The 18,393-nt window shown below is 41.2% G+C and overlaps 1 protein-coding gene across 2 annotated transcripts in view; it reads right to left on the bottom strand.

The window, feature by feature from the left end:
* Positions 1-548: 548 nt before the first annotated feature.
* APBA1 (amyloid beta precursor protein binding family A member 1) overlaps positions 549-18,393 on the bottom strand; it is an 87,412-nt gene continuing 69,567 nt past the window's right edge. For both annotated transcript variants that reach the window (XM_071448715.1, XM_071448713.1), the window contains exons 9-13: positions 15,693-15,872; positions 14,292-14,504; positions 6,661-6,780; positions 5,866-6,006; positions 549-4,508 (exon numbers count right to left, since the gene is read on the bottom strand). In XM_071448715.1, the coding sequence (XP_071304816.1) occupies positions 4,437-4,508; positions 5,866-6,006; positions 6,661-6,780; positions 14,292-14,504; positions 15,693-15,872 (726 nt within the window). In that variant the 3' untranslated portion in view covers positions 549-4,436. The remainder of the gene's footprint in view (positions 4,509-5,865; positions 6,007-6,660; positions 6,781-14,291; positions 14,505-15,692; positions 15,873-18,393) is intronic.

Here is an 18,393-nt window from a genome sequence, read left to right as displayed (position 1 = left end):
TTTTGTCTGTACTGCTTAAGTTAGGGCTTATGTTTATCCACAAAAATGCAGAAAAAATTGTAACACAGAAATTGGTATGTACAGATAATGGAAAGAGTAAATAGGAGGATGGAGGGTGGTACACAGGGGAATGCAGAACAGAAGCTCAGCCTGTCTACTGCGCCCTTGACCAGGGACTTTGCAATTTCTTCCGTCTGTCATTTAAGCAACTAAGGTGAAATACTTAATTCTCTTATGTTGATGGTATTTGTATTTCATGTTATGAACAGCCACTAAGTGGCTGAATGCCCATGTTTAGTTTTCTTCTGAATCAGCTGTGGTGTGTATTGTCATTTTTGTGCTTTCAAAGTACTCTTGAGAATCTATGGGGCACAGAAAATTCTATGAAGCCTCACCAGAAGCAACAGTCCCTGGATGACCTTTTTTTTGTTGACTTTCGAATATAATCATATTTTTCATAATATCTTATATCTTTATTTTATGATTATATATTTTTAAAAAAATTAACCTTAGCAGAGGACTTCCAGGAGTAATTCTAGGGACAGACATATCAGAATTCTACTTTTATTTATTGAAATGGTGTTAGGTGGTTAATAATAAATCATGCTAATGACATTTAAAGGAAAACAGTGATTTCAGAAACTACTCTCAGTGTGAGGAATTTTTATCAAAATTATGAAAAAAATCCTACTTAAAGTTATTCAGTCAAATAAATAATATTTCTGTCACAATCACAGTAGATTAGGAATCACCTTTGTTTAGGAGCACTAGTGTCATGTAATGCCTGAAAAGAATGCTGTTTTGAAAATAAAGGTAACAGCATTGCTTCATGCCTGCAGAAACATAGATAAGAATTACTCCAGACTAAGTGGCAAAAAAGAAGTTCAGACACCTTCCAATTACGCATGCATTCAGCATTGGCAAGTCAGCCTCTAGGTCAGTATGAGCAAATTCTCAGCCTTGTCTGAGGTATTTTTGTTTTGTAGTTTATTGTTGCAAATCTTACAGACATTAGCGCTCTGTTAAATAAAGGAATGTAGCACAGTAAATACATCACAACAAAATAACTGGCCAGAAACCCCTTACCCTATCCCATCCAAAGCAAAAAGCCCACTCTTCTCCCCTCTGTCTCTCCCCCAAGTCAAACCAGCACAGCTTCATTAGAGAGGTCAGAGACCTGTGGCAGAAAACATCAGAGTAATTACATTCAGTAGATGTGCAATATCAACATTCCAGGCTCACATATATTTATATATATATATTTATATTTTTATATAGAGATCATTAAATGTTTACAAAGAACAATATTGTTACAAATACAATACTATGCTTTTCCCAATGCTTTACAATAATTTCTATTCATCCTCTTTACAGAACAATAGTACAACTTCATAGTCTAGGTACTGCGCTAAATATATACAAGAGATCTCAACCATGTTGCTGTCTTGAGAAATACATTTCTTTTAGAAAAGAAGGAAAACTAGCAAACCTGGAAATCCAAACTGAGACTCAAACAAGATTCAAAACAAACGTGAAACTTCTCAAAAATAAAAAAAACAAGGGATGTTTCATCCTTAATGTAAACACTGAAGAGTTAATTAGACTGTACGAAGCAGCAAGGATGAAAGAAAAAGAATTCAGGTCTGTCACTGAAGAAGGAATGTAAACCTTTGAAGGAATGTTCCTTTACATCTGTTAAAAATCCCCATATCTGATCTATCAAACCGCTGCAACAGTCTAGAGAACAGCCAGCTTTCCCATTTGAGTTCCATTTTCTTGAAACTCTTTCTGTTTACAGAGTAAAATGGGATTGTTTACAAGACTGCTCTCCGAAGTGTGCACACACTATGGACCTCTCAGTTTAGAAATTTTATGCACATACTGTAACTGAAAAAATGAGATTTTTTTTTTTGCTAAGCTCTGGTCCTGCAAGCATTCATTTGCTTAATTTTAAGCACCTATTTAGGATGAACAGTAACTTCACAACCCCCCAGCTGCCAGATTTCCAAAGAAACAGTAGTTTCTTCTCTTAACACATTTGCATGTTCAGATTTTCATCATTTCCCTGTGAAGTGAGCTAAAGACTTCACCACATGGGCTAGACAGAACCACAAAAACAAGTGAAGTGGAGGGCATACACATAGCAGGAACCAGAAGCATGATAACTGTGTCTTCAAGAGTTCACTACGTTTCCTCAGGCAATTTATGGAAAGGCTGCACTGTATAGAATCTTCTAAATTGTACATGGTTATATACCATATTTACATTTATTACTATATATATGGAAAGTTCTAGAAAAAAGGTTCAAATTACCATAAACCAGATGTCTACAGTTAAACAATATACTCACAAGCCATTAATTATCTTGTTGCATCAGTGAGGCAGCAGAGTTAAGTACTAACCTGGAATACTAACACCATTCTCTTGTGCAATCTGCTATTCTGGAGCCTTGGATTAAATTATATAACAACAATAAATGCAAGTAAAATCAAGTCATTGTACATTAATCTCAACACTAAAACATATCCCCTTACTACAACAGTTTATGCACCACTTTGTTATGTCCCTTAAATATCTGCTTCCCACAGAAATACAGTTCATCCTCTAACTCTGATCAGGCCATGGTTATCCATGACTTTAAAAAGCCAAAAAATGGACCCATGACAAGAGTGCTCAGTGGTTCTCAGCAGTGTTTGCAACAAGTGCACGTGCACACACCCACTTCCATGAATCCCCATAGCAATGTCTAGGATCATCACTGGACTGCAAGCAACGCTTACATTGCACAGCTCACGTCACAACAAGTGAGACACAAGTGACTATGAACAACACCGCATTTGCAAAGCAGAAGTGGCGTGTGGCTGTGTGTTGTCTGCTCTTGTTTTCATCTCACTGAGCCTTTCCATCACAGCAAAACACAGCACAAACTGTTTGTTTAAAAGAAATCAACATACTAGCCTGGACTAAACACATGGTTCAACTTCAGTATAAACACCAGTATACAGTCCTGAAAAAAAGTACAGAGAATGTAGAATTCTCTCACTAGGAAGAAAAGACACTGCTTCTTTTTATTTTGAACCCTCTTAAAGAAACCAAAGGACCCAACCCAGCCCCTTTTTCCCATTTTGTCTCTAGCATGCAACTTAGAGGCTAATCAAATACAAGATTTCATACATCCCTACAGTTAATCATCTTCATACAAGTGCATATAGTACACACATATCTCTTTTAAGTGCCATATATATGGGAAAAAATCACAAGCTAAATTATATAAGAAAATAAATAAGTTTATTCCTGCCTCATCCTTTCAACTGTTACCTACATATCATGAACTAAATAGGAAGTCAATAAGATTAGACAGGTCTTTGGACAAAAATATATGTTAAAACTGGCTCAGAGAACAAAATTACTTAGAATAGTCTGCAGATCTCTTATATTCAAATTTCATAAATAGGAAGCACAATTTTAAAAATGTCTATATACACTGGCACACATGGCTATGTGCACCAAAATTGGAATTAAGAGCCTAGAAAAGTGTAGCTATTCAGCAGATCCCCTCAATATTTTTCTTGTGGTTATTTAAAGATTCTCCCCCCCACTTCTTTAACCTCTAAAATCAGGAAGGGACTATAAAACACAAAGCTGAAGAAAACTAGGAGATAGAAACCTGGGGGCAGAGAGACGGAGGCAGCTGTAAAAAATGCCTCCCAAATTTCTTAGTGTAAGTAATGCAAGAATAACATGCTTCAGGAACTTATGGAGTATCTTTTGGAGTCCTACTATCATGAAGAACAGATGACAGAGGGGAATTAAAAGGTGTGTATTTGGACAATTCATTTTACAACAGCAGCATTTACTGAATCTTCATAAGCAGGCAATTTTTCCTGAGGGCAAAATAATCCTTTTGGTATTCTACTTTCCCCACAGACACAAACTTTTAGTACTGAGCTTGGAACCTGTGAGAAAACAGGGCAAGAGAACCAAAGTCACAGGCAGGATATCCAAGGGAACACCTTTTACCCTATACTTCTATCTATTTGGTAAAGTAATTTTTCATTCAGCAATATTTAATTTACTCAGTTTGTAAAATTACAGCCACAGAAATAAAACTGATTATGTAGCATGAAATAGAGCCATCTGTGAATACTGCTGTAAACTATGCTGCTGTTATTCTCCTGTTTTGTATGTGGAGCTGTATGAAGTGTCACTTGTAAAAAGATGCAACCAAAATAGTTCCACAGGTATATTTTGCCCCTTACCAAAATGGTGGGAAGAAGAGGGAAAAGGGATGAAGGAGACAGCAACAGTGTATCTGTGTCTGTGATGGGGGGAGAGAGAAAGAAATGTCTTTGCAGACACAGAAATGCAGCACTAGAGAGACAAGCACTAATGAGGAAAAAATATCTTCCATGCACACTGGTGGTGAGGTGTCAGCTTCAGATGTAAACTGGTTGCTCTTGTGCAGTCAACAGTCTGTACATGGCAGCTGGCATAGTCTTCATATGGATCTAGAGGAAATAAGCCAAATTAATCCATGTTTCTAAACATGCATACCTCACGTGAAGGACCCAGATAAGGTCATACAAGGCAGGAAAAAAGGTAAAACTTGAGAGTTTTCATACCCTTATTAAAGTATTGCAGGTGATGATTTTATGAAACAATATGTTTAGTATTGATGAACCATCTAAAATTGTCCACATGTCATACTTTCAAGGTATGGTTCTTCTAAAGCATAGAAGTATGGGGCAAATAATGAAAGAAATGGTGCACAGGCTTGCTCTCACTTCAGCTTTTTAGATTTGATTAGCAATGGGGCAACAGAGGTAGAACAGAATTCCAACACAGTTTGAGTTGGAAGCGTTTTCAAAATCATCTAGTCCAAACTGCCCTGTTGCAGGTATCAACAGTTTTCACTAGAACAGGTTGCTTAGAGCCCTACGCAACCTGGCCTTGAACACTTCCAGGGATGAGGCATCCACAGCTTCTCCAGGCAATCTGTTCTAATGGCTCACCAACCTCATAGTGAAGGATTTCTTCCTATGCCTGATCTAAAAATCTACTCTCTTTCAGTTTAAAACCATTGCCTCTTGTTCTGCACTGGAGACCCTGGTAAAAGCCTCTCTCCATTTTTCTTAGAAGCCCCCTTTACATATTGAAAGGCTGCTGTCAGGTCTCCCTGGAGCCTTCTCTTCTCCAGGCTGAACAATGAAACCCCTCTCAGCCTTTTCTCACAGGCGGAGGTGCTCCAGCTCTCTGGCCCTTTTCAGGGCCTGCATCTGTATCTGCTCAAGCAGGTTCATTTGTCTATGCTGAAGGCCCCAGAACTGCACACAGGACTCCAGGTGGGGTCTCACAAGAGCAGAATACAGAAGGGAAAATCACCTCCCTGTTGGCCACAGTTTTTGATGCAGCCCAGGATACAGTTCATCTTCTGGGTTTCAAGTGTTCATTCCTGGCTCATGTCCAACTTTCCTTCCACCAAGTTCCTCTCTTCAGGACTGTTCCCAATCCCTTTAGGCCCTTAGTTTCTATTGATGTAGGAGATTGCCCAGACCCAGAGGCAGGACCTCGCACTTGGCCTTGCTGAACTTCACAAAGGTTACATGGGCCACTTTTCTAGCCTGTTCAGGTCCCTCTAATGGCATCCCTTTCCTTAAGCATCACTGATCATGATGATCACTGATCAAACTTGCTGAGAGTGCACCTCAATCCCACTGTCCATGTCACTGATGAAGACATGACAGATAGAGTGCTGGTCCCAGAACAGTGCCTTGAAGGACACTGCTCATTACTGGTTTCCACTGGTTGTTACTGGTAACAGCAATGAACTCTGCTATACTGCCTAGACACATTGCTGGTTCTTACCTCACCAACAGCATTTGAGAGGATGTGAACAATTTTCTCATGGGGTGTTGCTACAACGCTCTGCCCATTGATTTCAATGATCCGATGGCCAACACGCACACCTCCTCGCTCTGCAATGCCTCCTCTCATAAGGCTACAGATCTGCAAGGGAGAGCACAAATTTATCATGGGCTGGATAAGGAACAGAGACTTTTGACTACCTGTTTTTTGCCTGCAATATATGAATCAACATTTAAGTGCAGACTTGCAACAGCAAATTCTAAGATGCAATCTATCACTGACTCCAAAGCAAAATTTGTTAGTGATGAGTAGCTAATGGATATTCTCTTCCAAGAGCAGAACAAACTGTCAGAAAAGGCTGTTTGTGTTGTACATTACATGTCTTTTGGTTTGGAAATTTGAGTGTATGAAGGACCTCAATTTAATATTGTTCATTAGGCAGATGCCTTACAACAAAAAGGATCAAGAACAGGCTTTTTCTTTTGAGATCATGGCTTGGCTAAAGACATATATGATGCATGCTGAAAGCAGACTCTTCCACACATTTTTGGTTTTTGAAGCTGAAACAACTTTTTTATTCCTCTGTCTGACTGTAAATTTGTGAAGTAAGTGGAGTCAAAGACAAAACCTCTTATTAACACAACTTTTATATCTCAGACTTGACAAATGTAAAATCCTGCTTGCTGTAAGGGAGAAAATAGCAGCTTCCCTCTTCTCACACTGAAACTTAACCACAAATGGAGAGGAAGTTTCATGTGTGTTAAAGCTTGATCAGAAACAGTGGAAGATACTTACGATCCCATTCTGCACACTGAAGCCCAGCTGATATCTGAGGTCTGGTCTTCTGATCAAGACTGTGGTTACTGGAGGACATCTAACTATGTTCAGTTTAACCCGGGCCTGGTTTTTCAAACCCTGAAAAAAAATACCAAACTGAGAGTTGTAAACATGTAACATGAGCAGAACAAAAAAAAACTTGTTAGAACGATCACATGGGAGCAGCCTTGAATAAATAGATCTTTGTATGCATTGTACCAGAATCTGATCACTGAATGCCAGACACAAGCAACAGAATATTTAGTGAGGTAAGGGATAAAACATCAAATTTTTCTTGCCAAAAATCTGGCACAGTTGTGTTAGGAAAACTAGATTCCTGCTGGCAGTTTCTTCATTTGATAACAGAAATCATACATAAAAGGATATTAAATCAGCTCATGCAGCTCACCAAATGACCAATGACTTTTAAATAAGTAACTAAGTTAGTTACCAAAACAGTTGCTTCCCTAATGAAACATACTAATTTCTGTCAAGCAAACAGTAGGTCTCCCTTATATCATCCTCGTATAAGCAGCACTCATAGTTTCTATTATTCACAGAATCGCAAGATGGGTCAGGTTGGAAGGGACCACTCTGGGTCATCTGATCCAACCTTCCAGCTCAAGCTGGGTCATCACAGAGTACATGGCACAGGATTGTGTCCAGATGGTTCCTGAATATCTCCTGTGAGGAAGATTCCATAGCCTCCCTGGGCAATCTGTTCCAGTGCATGATCACCTACACAAGTTATTCCTTTATGTTCTCATGGAACTTCCTGTGCATCAGTTTCTGCCCCTTGCCCTACTGCTCAGCTCCACCAAGAAGAGCCTGGCTCCATTCTCTTGGCATCCTCTCTGCAGATACTTACATTGATAAGGCCCCTCTCAGTTCTCTCTTCTTGAGGCTGAACAGGGCCAGCTCCCTCAGCCTTTCCTCATGAGAGAGATGCTTTGGTCCCTTAACCATCTTTGTACCCCTCCCCTGGACCCATTCCCAGAGCTCCATGTCCCTGTTGTGCTGAGGAGGCCAGAACTGGACGCAGCACTCCAGATGAGCCTCAGCAGGGCCAAGCAGAGGGGCAGGGTCACCTCCCTTGAGCTGCTGGCAGTGCTCTTCCTGAAGCACCCCAGGACACCACTGGCCTTCCTGGCCACACAGAGACACTGCTGGCTCAGGGACAACTTGTCCACCAGGATCCCCAGGTCCTTTTCCACAGAGCAGCTCTCCAGCAGGTCAGCCCCAGCCTGTGCGGGTGCATGGAGTGGTTTCTCCCCACGTGCAGGATCCTGCATTTGCCCTTGCTGAATGTCAGAAGGTTCCTCTCTGCCCATCTCTCCTGCCTGTTGAGGACCCTCTGAAGGGATGCACAGAACTTGGGTGTCAGCCATTCCTCCCAGCTCAGTCAGTGAACTTGCAGAGGAGGCATCTGTCCCTTCATTGAAGACATTGATGAGTAACTTAAAAAAACCCTGCACCAGTATTGAACCCTGAGAGACACTGCTACCTAGAGACCTCCAACCTGACCCTGTGTCACTGATTATGACCCTCTGGGATCTGCCATTCAGCCAATTCTCTATCCACCTTACTACCCACTAACCCAGTCCATATTCCCTGAGTTTGTCTACTAGGATATTGAGAGAGACAGTGTTGAAAACCTTGCAGAAGTTGAACATCCACTGCTCTCCCCTCATCCATTCAGGAAGCTGTTCTTCTGTAGAAGACAATTAATTTAATGAGGCATGATTTATCTTCAGTGAATCCATGCTGACTACTGCTGATCACCTTATTGTCATTGTGGATAGAGATGGCCTCAAGAACAAGGTGTCCCATCACTTTCCCAGGGATAAAGGGAGGCTGACTGGACAGTAGTTCTCTGGTTCTCTTTCTTGCCCTTTTTGAAGACAAGGTGACATTTGCTTTTCTCCAGTCCTCATACAAATCTCCAGATTGCCATGAACTTTCAAAGATGATGGCCAAGATCCTTACCGTGTGTTTGCTAGCTCTCTCAGCTCTCATGTGTGGTGGTGTTCACAGGGGTCCCAGGAAGAGGGAAGAGACGAGGATCTTGACTCCATGTTTCAGAAGGCTAATTTATTATTTTAATATATATATATAATACTAAAACTATACTAAAAGAATAGAAGAAAGGATTTCATCAGAAGGCTTGCCCAGAATGGAAAAGAATGGAATGATAATAAAATCTTGTGACTGACCAGACAGTCCGAGACAGCTGGACTGTGACTGGCCAATAATTAGAAACAACCAACATGGATCAATTAAAGATGAACCTGTTGCATTCCACAGCAGCAGATAATTATTGTTTACATTTTGTTTCTGAGGCTTCTCAGGAGAAAAATCCTATGGAAAGGATTTTTCATAAAACATGTCTGTGACACTCATGGATGCATCATATCAGGGCCCATGGATGTGCAGATTTTGAGTTTGCCTAGGTGTTTGCCTTAAATAACTCAATTCTCTTTGACCAAGGGAAAATATTCCTTCCAACATTTCTTTACCCTGATTTCCTGGGTCAGAGATTCCTGAGGGCTGGTCTTGAAAGCAAACACCAGTCCAAAGGCACTGTTCAGTAACTCTGCTTTGTCTGTGTCCTCTGTCACCAGAGTGCCCCCTTCCTACAGTAACAGGTCCACATTATCCTTTGTTTTCCTTTTGTTGCTGATGTATTTGAAGAAGCCCATCTGTTTTCCTTGATATCCTTGATTTAATTCCAAATGGGCCTTGGCCTTCCTTGTCTCAGCTCTCCTTAGTCTGACAACCTCTCTATATTAATTCCAAGAGGCCTGACCCTGCTTCCATCTCCTGTGTATTTCCCTGCTTATGCTTGAGTAATGATAAGAGTTCTTCCTTTACCCATGCAGGGCTCTTGACCCCTTGTCTGACTTCTTGCACATTGGGATGCGTAGTTCTTGAGCTTGGAAGAAGTGATCCTTGAATCAACCTCCCCTGCAGGGCCTCTTCCCATGGGATTCTGTCAACATCCCTACAGAGGCTAAAATAAGCTCTCCTGAAGCCCATGGTTGCAGTTCTTGCTCACAGGCTGGCCCCAATCTTCACATCTCCAACAAGCCCTTTCCTGTTTGTTGGGTGAGGTCATGCAGCACACCCATTTCTTGTGCGATCCTCCACCATCTGTGACAGAAAGATGTCACCAGTGCTCTCCAGGAACCTCCTGGATTGTTTGTGCTTTGCTATGTAGCTTCTCCAGAAGATGTCAGGGTAGTTAAAGTCCCCCACAGGAACCAGGGCCTGTGACTTCAAGGCTGATGTGAGCTGTCCTGTAGAAGGCCTCCTCCATCTCTTGACCAGGCATCCTGTAGCACACACCCACAAGTGTCACCCTTACCAGTCTGCCCTTTTATCCTAACCTCTAAATTATCTACTCACTCATCATCTACCTCAAGATAGAGGTTGATACCTTCGAAGTACTCTTCCTCCCTTCCAACTGAGTTGTATCACATTCACCATGAACTCCTTGCTACTAGAAGAAAATTGAACGAGAAAAATTTATTTTTACTGTCAGAGTGGTAAAACAAGTATTACCCAGAGAGGTTGTGGAGCATCCAGTCTTGAAGTTACTCAAATCCTAATGGGCACAGCATTTAGAAGCCTGCTCTATTTTGAACCAAAATGTTGGTCTATCCAGTAACAGGAGTGACTGCCAGACTCGAGATTGTGTTCATATGGCTCAATGAAAACAAAAATGTAATAAACCACAAATAAATGCCAGCTTGACCCTTTGTACAACTTCAAGTACTCAGAGCTCTTGGAGATTGTTAAGAGATTTTTGAAATTATTAATTCACACAAAATATAAGCCATAAATCCATTTATAAATAAAATTCACATAAAGAACTAAATGCTTTCTAAAAAATACAGCAACTTTCAGCTCGCTTAATTAAACACCTGCCAATTCCAGTATCTGCTTCTAAATCCCTTTCATACACACAGTAGAAATCTAGGTCCCACTGCAATCAAAGTGTCAGACACTGACTTCAAATGATTAATTCTGGAAAGTAGTTTCTACTGTAGCTAAGGTAATATACTGAAGTCTTTACATAGAGTTTACTACTGCTGATTCTGTTGAGCTGAGCTCCAGATTCAGCAGTGACTTAAGTAACTAAACTGGAATCCTGGCATGATGAACTACCTTGAAGTCTGTTTTCTTATCAGTGCCTTAAACTGGATGTAATTAACATTGGGTGTAAACAGCTGTCCCCACAGTGCTGAGCTCAGCTTGGCTCATTCTTGAAAGTTGCTGCAAGACAATGAATGGGTGTCTGACCACAAAATGACAAAGCTCATGGCTGTGGGAGCTGCATGTACTCCACACTCAGGAGAAAGAAGATCTGAACTCCACCTCCTCCATGACTATGGATTCCTCTACTCGGTGAGGAATTAGCAGTGCACCTCACATGCTCAAGGGCCATTCACTTTCTATAGGCAGATCTTGACAACACCACATACTGCAGAGAAGAGGGACTTCTCAACTTGAACTACACTGTGGGCACAATGTCTATGGAAAAGTCTAAGGGGCTTTTGACTCAGCATTCTAATCCTGAGAGGTGGGAGTCATGCAGAGTACTGGGGATGCCCATTTCTATGAGGAATTTAAGTGTCTAACTTTGGTCATCTGAATTCACTCAGGGTACATGCACAGAATAGATTTGATACTGTCATGCCCTTACTTCCCTGCTGAATGTGCAAGTTACTTACATGTATTCCCTGGGGCAAAAAACTAATGTCGTCCCTAGTGAAAAATCCTTTTAATTTTACAGAAAGTGTATATATTTCAGAAGAGGGTGATCTTCAGAAATATACAGACTGGTAACATAAACTGATCGGAAACAAAAAAAATTGTATTTTCACCACCTTTCTTTGTTTATCTAGTTCCTGAGTATATTTCTGATAGTAGCCAGTACCAGATGCCTTTGAAAAAGACAGAAGTAGCATAATCCTATTAGGGAATAGCCACTACACATGGAAAGCTTCTTCCAAGCTCCATCACTTTGCAATTGGTTTATGGCAAATTAGGAGCAGAAATTACATCCATAATACTGAATTATCTTGTTTGAAGGGCTTGTGACATATGTTTATCCACATAATATTATCATCTTTTCATAGGAATCTTTCCAGCATGCTAAGGAAATCTGAAATTTGGCATATTTCCACCACATTTAATGATCTGCACTTAGATCATTCATACACATATTTGTTTCCAAAAGCGCTATATGAATAACTCCAGATGTGTGGTTATGAAGATCTGCAAACATACAGATTATCATCTCTTTAGAAAGACAAAAAAAAAGGCTGGCAGTTCCTGTGGAAACTGCGGTAAGTATCAGGGAAGAAGAGACAGGCCTGCAGAAGCTGGAAACAGCAAAGCTGGTTGGTTCTGTATTGACAAAATACTGATGAGCACAATAAAATCTCCATCTGAATAAGGGAAGTATAACTGATCACAGTTTTAGAAATAAAAATTATGCGGGATAGGAAGCAATTACAAAGAGCCTAAATTTGCAGGGTGTTTTGCTTTGATGATGCTGGCACAAAGATATTTAATACAATTATTTTCCTTCCTTTCTTTACAGATTTAAGACTGTTTTTGCCTTATTTTCAGTTTGTCACACATGCTGTCATTTCTACTCACTGAATCTAAAATTACTGGTTCGGTGACTTATGCATCCATTACTTATCAGAACTCAGTATTAACATTTTGGGAAGCCTGAATGGAAAGTCTTTATAACAAACATCTCAGTTCAAATATTAAGAGATAATCCCTGAAGGAAAAAAAATAGTTTGTACTTTTTTTTTAGCATGGCAAATTTATCTTGTAAATGGAAATTTATTTTTCAATTAAAAAAAAATACAAAGTGAAAGAGAAATTTGCATAATACAACTTGTTACCAAAAAGTTGCCTAAATGAATAAGTCTAACAGGTACATTGCTAAAAGTCAGGGAAGAATGTCTGTATAATGTACCACCAGCATTACATTATGTGTCTGTACGTGATGATCTGCAGAGCTAGGCAGGACCATTTCAACAAATAACTAATTTCAATAAATAACTAATAAATAACTAATTAACTTTGTCTCAAACACTCTCTAGTGATGCATCTTTCCCACTCTTTAAATACTGACGTTGAAATACTTTTTCCTTTGTATGCTACAGCCGCCCTAAGCACTGTTCAATTCCAGATGACCTCCAAGCTTTTCACTGTCACATGCTTTTCTGACAACTAGAAGAAAGCTCTTCCAATTAAAATGCCCCATTTATGCAAGTGAAGAGAAGAACCAAATAAGTGAAGCACTTTGAAATAACTTGGGCAAAGATGCCACAGGTGCATGTCTTTAAGTCAAAGTTTTAAAGCTTTAAAAATAGGTATAAACAAACAAACAAAAAAGCATTTACTCTATTTCATCCAAATATTAAGAAGTATTTGACAGCTAGTAAGGCTTATGACAATATCAGGCACCTGTGCCTCCATTTGTGATATAAAATTTCAATATATTGTGTACCTGATAATATCTTCCTTCTGCACAAAATATTCCCTTGTGAAATTGTGCACAGAGCCCTGGTACACAAGTAAATAGCACAGCAGTCTGGAATGGCACTGAATGTTGTCATTCTGGACTTGATCAAGACTTTGATGCTGCCTCTCAAGATAACCTCATAGCCAAGAGCTCAGGAAGTGGGTGGTGAGGTGGATTAAGAACTGGCTGAATGAGAGTTCAGAGGGTTGGGATCAGTGGCACAGGTCTATTGGATGCCTGTATCTAGCAGTGTCTCCCAAGCTTCAATACTGGGCCCAATCTTATTTAACTTATCATCAGAGATGGAGTGCCTACTGATGGAGAAAGCTCACTGATGACACAAAAGCTGGGAGGAGTGGCCGATACCCAAGTGCTGTGCAACCCTTCAGAAGGACCTTGACAAGCAGGAGGGGTGGGCAGAAAGGACCCTTCTGAAATTATCAAGAGCAAATGCACCTGGGGAGGAATAATCCCAGGCCTCAGCACAAGTTGTCCCTGAGCCAGCAGTGTCTCTGTGTAGCCAGGAAGGCCAATGGTGTCCTGGGGTGCTTCAGGAAGAGCACTGCCAGCAGCTCGAGGGAGGTGACCCTGCCCCTCTGCTTGGCCCTGCTGAGGCTCATCTGGAGTGCTGTGTCCAGTTCTGAGCTCCTCAGCACAACAGGGACATGGAGCTCCTGCAGGAGGCAGGTCCTGTTGAGGGCTATCATTAGGGGATTGGAGGACTTCACTTAGGAGGAAAAGGTTTACCACTGGACTCAATTATCTTAGAGGTCATTTCCATTCTAAAATTTCCACGGTTCTGTGAAAGGCTGAGGGAGCTGGCCCTGTTCAGCATTGAGAAGAGACAACTGAGATGGGACCTCATCAATCATGTTAGATGACACCACTTTCAGTGGTCCCAGACAGAAAACTGGGTGTGGCATAATTTACACTATTTTTTCAGATCATGAAATACAAAGTGCTATGCAAACATTTGGTAAGAATTTACTTCAGTTTTGTACTTTCTGCTTTTCAATTATGTATCTTTAAAATGTGTAGCTTCCAGAAACATTTTCCCTACCTTTATAATGCTCTGACATGTTGAGAGTGGTAAACCAACCAAGCTGGTCCCATTGATTGACATGATCTGGTCCCCTATGTTCAGCTTCCCAGACTTCTCTGCTGGTCCTCCATGCATCATGTTGGCTATGATAACTGTAGGCAAAATGGATCCCCAGCCAGACTCCACAATCACCACACCTAGAATTTCTCCCTTTTGCTTTTCAATGTAAACCTGTATAGTAAGAAAAAGTGTTTGAAAAAAGAGTTTCTTTTACACCCAAGGAACTAATATCATCCCCCTCCAAACATTCACAAACCCAACAAATATACCCCTCTTCATTTGCAACCTGCCCTCCTAATTCAAAGGCAAAACAAAATAGGGTACATGTTTTACTACCTTTCATTTGCATTCAAACATTAAATGACACATGATACAGACTTCATGGTGAACACCCCTGTGACAGTGGTCACAGGGGTTTTCAGGCGAGGGAAGAGACGAGAATGTTGACTCCATGTTCAGAAGGCTTGATTTACTATTTTATGATATATATATTACATTATAACTATACTAAAAAGAATAGAAGGAAAAGTTTCATCTCAGAAGGCTAGCTAAGCTAAGAATAGAAAGGAATGAATAATAAAGGTTTGTGTCTCGGACAGAGAGTCCAAGCTAACTGGGCTGAGATTGGCCATTAACTATAAACATCCAAGATGGGCCAATCACAGGTGCACCTGTTGCATTCCACAGCAGCAGATAACCATTGTTTACATTTTGTTCCTGACGCCTCTCAGCTTCTCAGCAAGAAAAATCCTAAGAAAGGATTTTCATGAAAAGATGTCTGTGACACACCCCTCAGAAGTAATTTCTGTTTATGAAAAGAAGAAATTCCAGTGAAGGAAACCCTGGTGCCATGGGCTTGGTGGACAAAGCTAAATAAGAAGAGATTGCAAGACTTTACAACTTTGCATTGGAAAGACATTACCTGTGTGTTCCAGTTGCACACTGGTTCATTTTTATCAAACAAGCTGCAAAGTCTTCTGGCACATACAGTTATTTAAAACCTGGAATTAATCATGTTCATAAACACCGCTGCTTCTATAAATTTTATGTTGTTCACTGTAATTTTTTTAATTGCATTAATCTGTTAATCTGCTTTAAGTTCCCATTCAAACATGTCTGAAAATTGTTTGGTAAAAAGAACAGAAACAGGTGGTAAATCAGTTGACTGCAGATAAATTTGGGGTTCACTGTTTGCATTTGAAATAGAACTGATGACAGGGTGTTCTATTAGGGAGGATATTCTAGACTAACTGAGATAATTTATAGGAAGTATTAATGGTTTTTTAGTTTCTGCCAACACAGGCCCACAACTGATAAAGAGCAGCTGAATATTTGTGGGGAAAAAAAAAAGATACATACATCTTTGCAATTTTCAGATTTGGAGAAGTGAATCAGATCATCATTGTACATGTCCTGGGTATTAAGCAAGTCGCTATATTCCTTCTGGCTAAGGTCTTCTGGGTTGATTCCATTTGCCCTCAAAAATTCTTGGTAGGCCACACTAAATGCTTGACCTATGGACTGTGCAATCAGCTGCGCCTGTAGCAGTTCCCAGAAAAGGGAAAAGAAAAGAAAAAAGTGAAACATTCTGATGCTCATGTCCACTGACATTTTCTGTTACAATCACACTGTAAAATCGATCATCAAGTTGATGAACCTACAAGTTACTGCAATCCAGTCTAAAAAATATTTGTGCCTCACAAATTAATTTTAAAGACCCACAAAATCTCAACACATTCAGCTCTGCCATGAATCTAGCTCAGTAAGCAATTATAAATTACAAATATGAGAAAGAAAGACATCCTTTCACAGGTAAGAACTGCTAATGTAAGTATAAAGATAGAGTCACTGCAGTGACTGTGGGTTGCACCTATCATTCTTCCCAGACATGCTGCTCCCAGATGGCACTCCCTTCCAGCAGAAGCAATGTCATTCTCTGACAAGCAAGCAATGAAAAAGAAAATGTCTACTAGGAAACACACAACCACATTTAAAAGGGTATTTCCTACTTTTCCTACCATCCTTTACAACATTGATAGTGACTGTCTCGGTCTCTCTGCAAGCCTCTCAAAGCCCCTGGGCCAGTCCCGAGTCGGCAGACACCGGGGGGTTCAGCCCCGACATGGCCGACAGCGGGGAGACACTCTCTGTGCCCCGAGGGTACTGAGGGCACTCAGGCTGGTTGCCTTCGCTGCAGCAGAGACAGCAGAGACATCGGTAGAAGAGAAAGGGCCGACTCTTAGCAGGGGTTAATCCAAGGTTTTATTAGGAGTCCCGAAGGAGCTCCTGCACCTCAGGGGGCCTCCTGCCGAGAGCCCCGGGAGATGTCCCAAGGTCACATTTAAAGGGAGGTGGAAACCAAAAGTAGATAACATTTTACCAACCAATAGGTATCTCTGGGGGATGGGTGCTGGGGGATAGACATATAGGACAGCGTATGGGGCAAGGCTTGGGGGGCTGACCCCTGGCCTCTGGCTAATCACTCGACGACTTGGACCGAAACTTCTGGATGGGGGGGATGGGATGCTGAGTGATTGACAGAGAGCCAGGGTGGGGGTTTGGGGATGATCTCATCCCGGGAGAGGGATAACACAGGTAAAGGGAGGGGGGTACAGTCTGGGATAAACCATTTGGGAAAAATATGGGAATACAAAACAAAACTACTTCAGAGTATTAAAAACGCACTACAACAAGTGACTACTCCTATCTCAGCCTCAGACAAAAAAGAGACCAGATCAAGCCCTAAAGTAACTGCAAATGGTCATAAGCATCTCCTTCTTCATCCTGCTACTACCTTCAGCCTCTATCCCCTACACTTATTTCCCTCCTTCCAACTCACATGATCCTGGGAGTTCTCTGTCTCTTTCCTACTCATTCTGTCCTTTGTGAGCACCCTCTGCACCTGCAGCTTCCCAGAGTCTTGTCTGCATCCAAAGACACCAAATGCACCTCTCACTCACTACACTGCATTGCTCCCACCATGAGCTGTTTGATTCCTGCAGCTGTGGGACTGAAACTGGGCAGCAGGCAGATGTGGGGAAAGCTCTGTGCCAAGCAAGGCCAGAGGGATGCCCACCTTCGACACAGTAATCATAGTCAGGCAAATAAAGGGCAGGAAAGCAAAGCACAGCACGGTGCAGAGTACTGCTGTGTATAGGTGGAGAGATTCACCCAGTGAGCCCTCTGTAGTGCACGGGAGGTGGCTGTGGTGTGCATTGAAACACAGGGCTGTCTATGGCAAAGACAGGGAAGAGAAACGGAGAGCTCCACAGTTGACAGTGGAGGCCTGGCAGAGTACTGGTAACGAATGAATGCTGCCCAGATGTACTTTTATACAGTCTGATGGCCATTTTTAAAGTCCAGTTTGGTCCCTAATAAAGGAAAGGCTCCCAACACAGAAATAAAAATGTTGTATCTTAGCTCAAACTAGCACTAAACCTGCTGACGAGAACAGCATGATTGCTGGTGCTGAAAAGACCAATACGTAGACCAGTAATATATTACCAAAGCTAAGATCAACCTAATTTTAACAGCAAGGACAGCAAGAAAATGGGAAAACTGCACCTCCATAACTCAGTAATGTAAGTGAAGAGTGCAGACTTTATGTTTGTACACATGCATCTTCACTCCCAGGAAGAGACCAGCTCCCGCTTATACACCCAGCATTTGGACACATCACTAAGGTTCAACTCATTTAAAGGTACACCTCTAAATAGCTGAAAATCTGGTGCTGTCCTCTTTAGACAAAGACTCATCCAAGCAGAGACATGTTCTGGCCAACACCCACTCAGAGGCTTACAGCTTCTGTTTCACTTCTGTGTAGATTCTGCCAAGTACCCAGCCATCCCAGAAGAAGAAAAGATAGGTTTTATAATATACACAGGCCACATGACTTCACTGGAGGTACAAAATCTTTGAAGCTGCCATTTTGTTGCTGCTACAGTCCTTCCATTCTGACTATTAGTCACTTCAGTATTTGAGATAAATTTGGGAAGTTACCTGTGAGCTATATACCATGACTAAGGAGAGTTGATATAATCTGCAGTTTTTCAGCATATTT

The sequence above is a fragment of the Agelaius tricolor genome, unplaced genomic scaffold, assembly GCF_023055355.1.
Source record: "Agelaius tricolor isolate 1412-34295 unplaced genomic scaffold, bAgeTri1.0.p SCAF_27, whole genome shotgun sequence".
Taxonomy (NCBI): Eukaryota; Metazoa; Chordata; class Aves; order Passeriformes; family Icteridae; genus Agelaius; species Agelaius tricolor.
The sequence above is the reverse complement of the archived record's forward strand: the minus strand, read 5'-3'. Positions and strand labels throughout refer to the sequence as shown.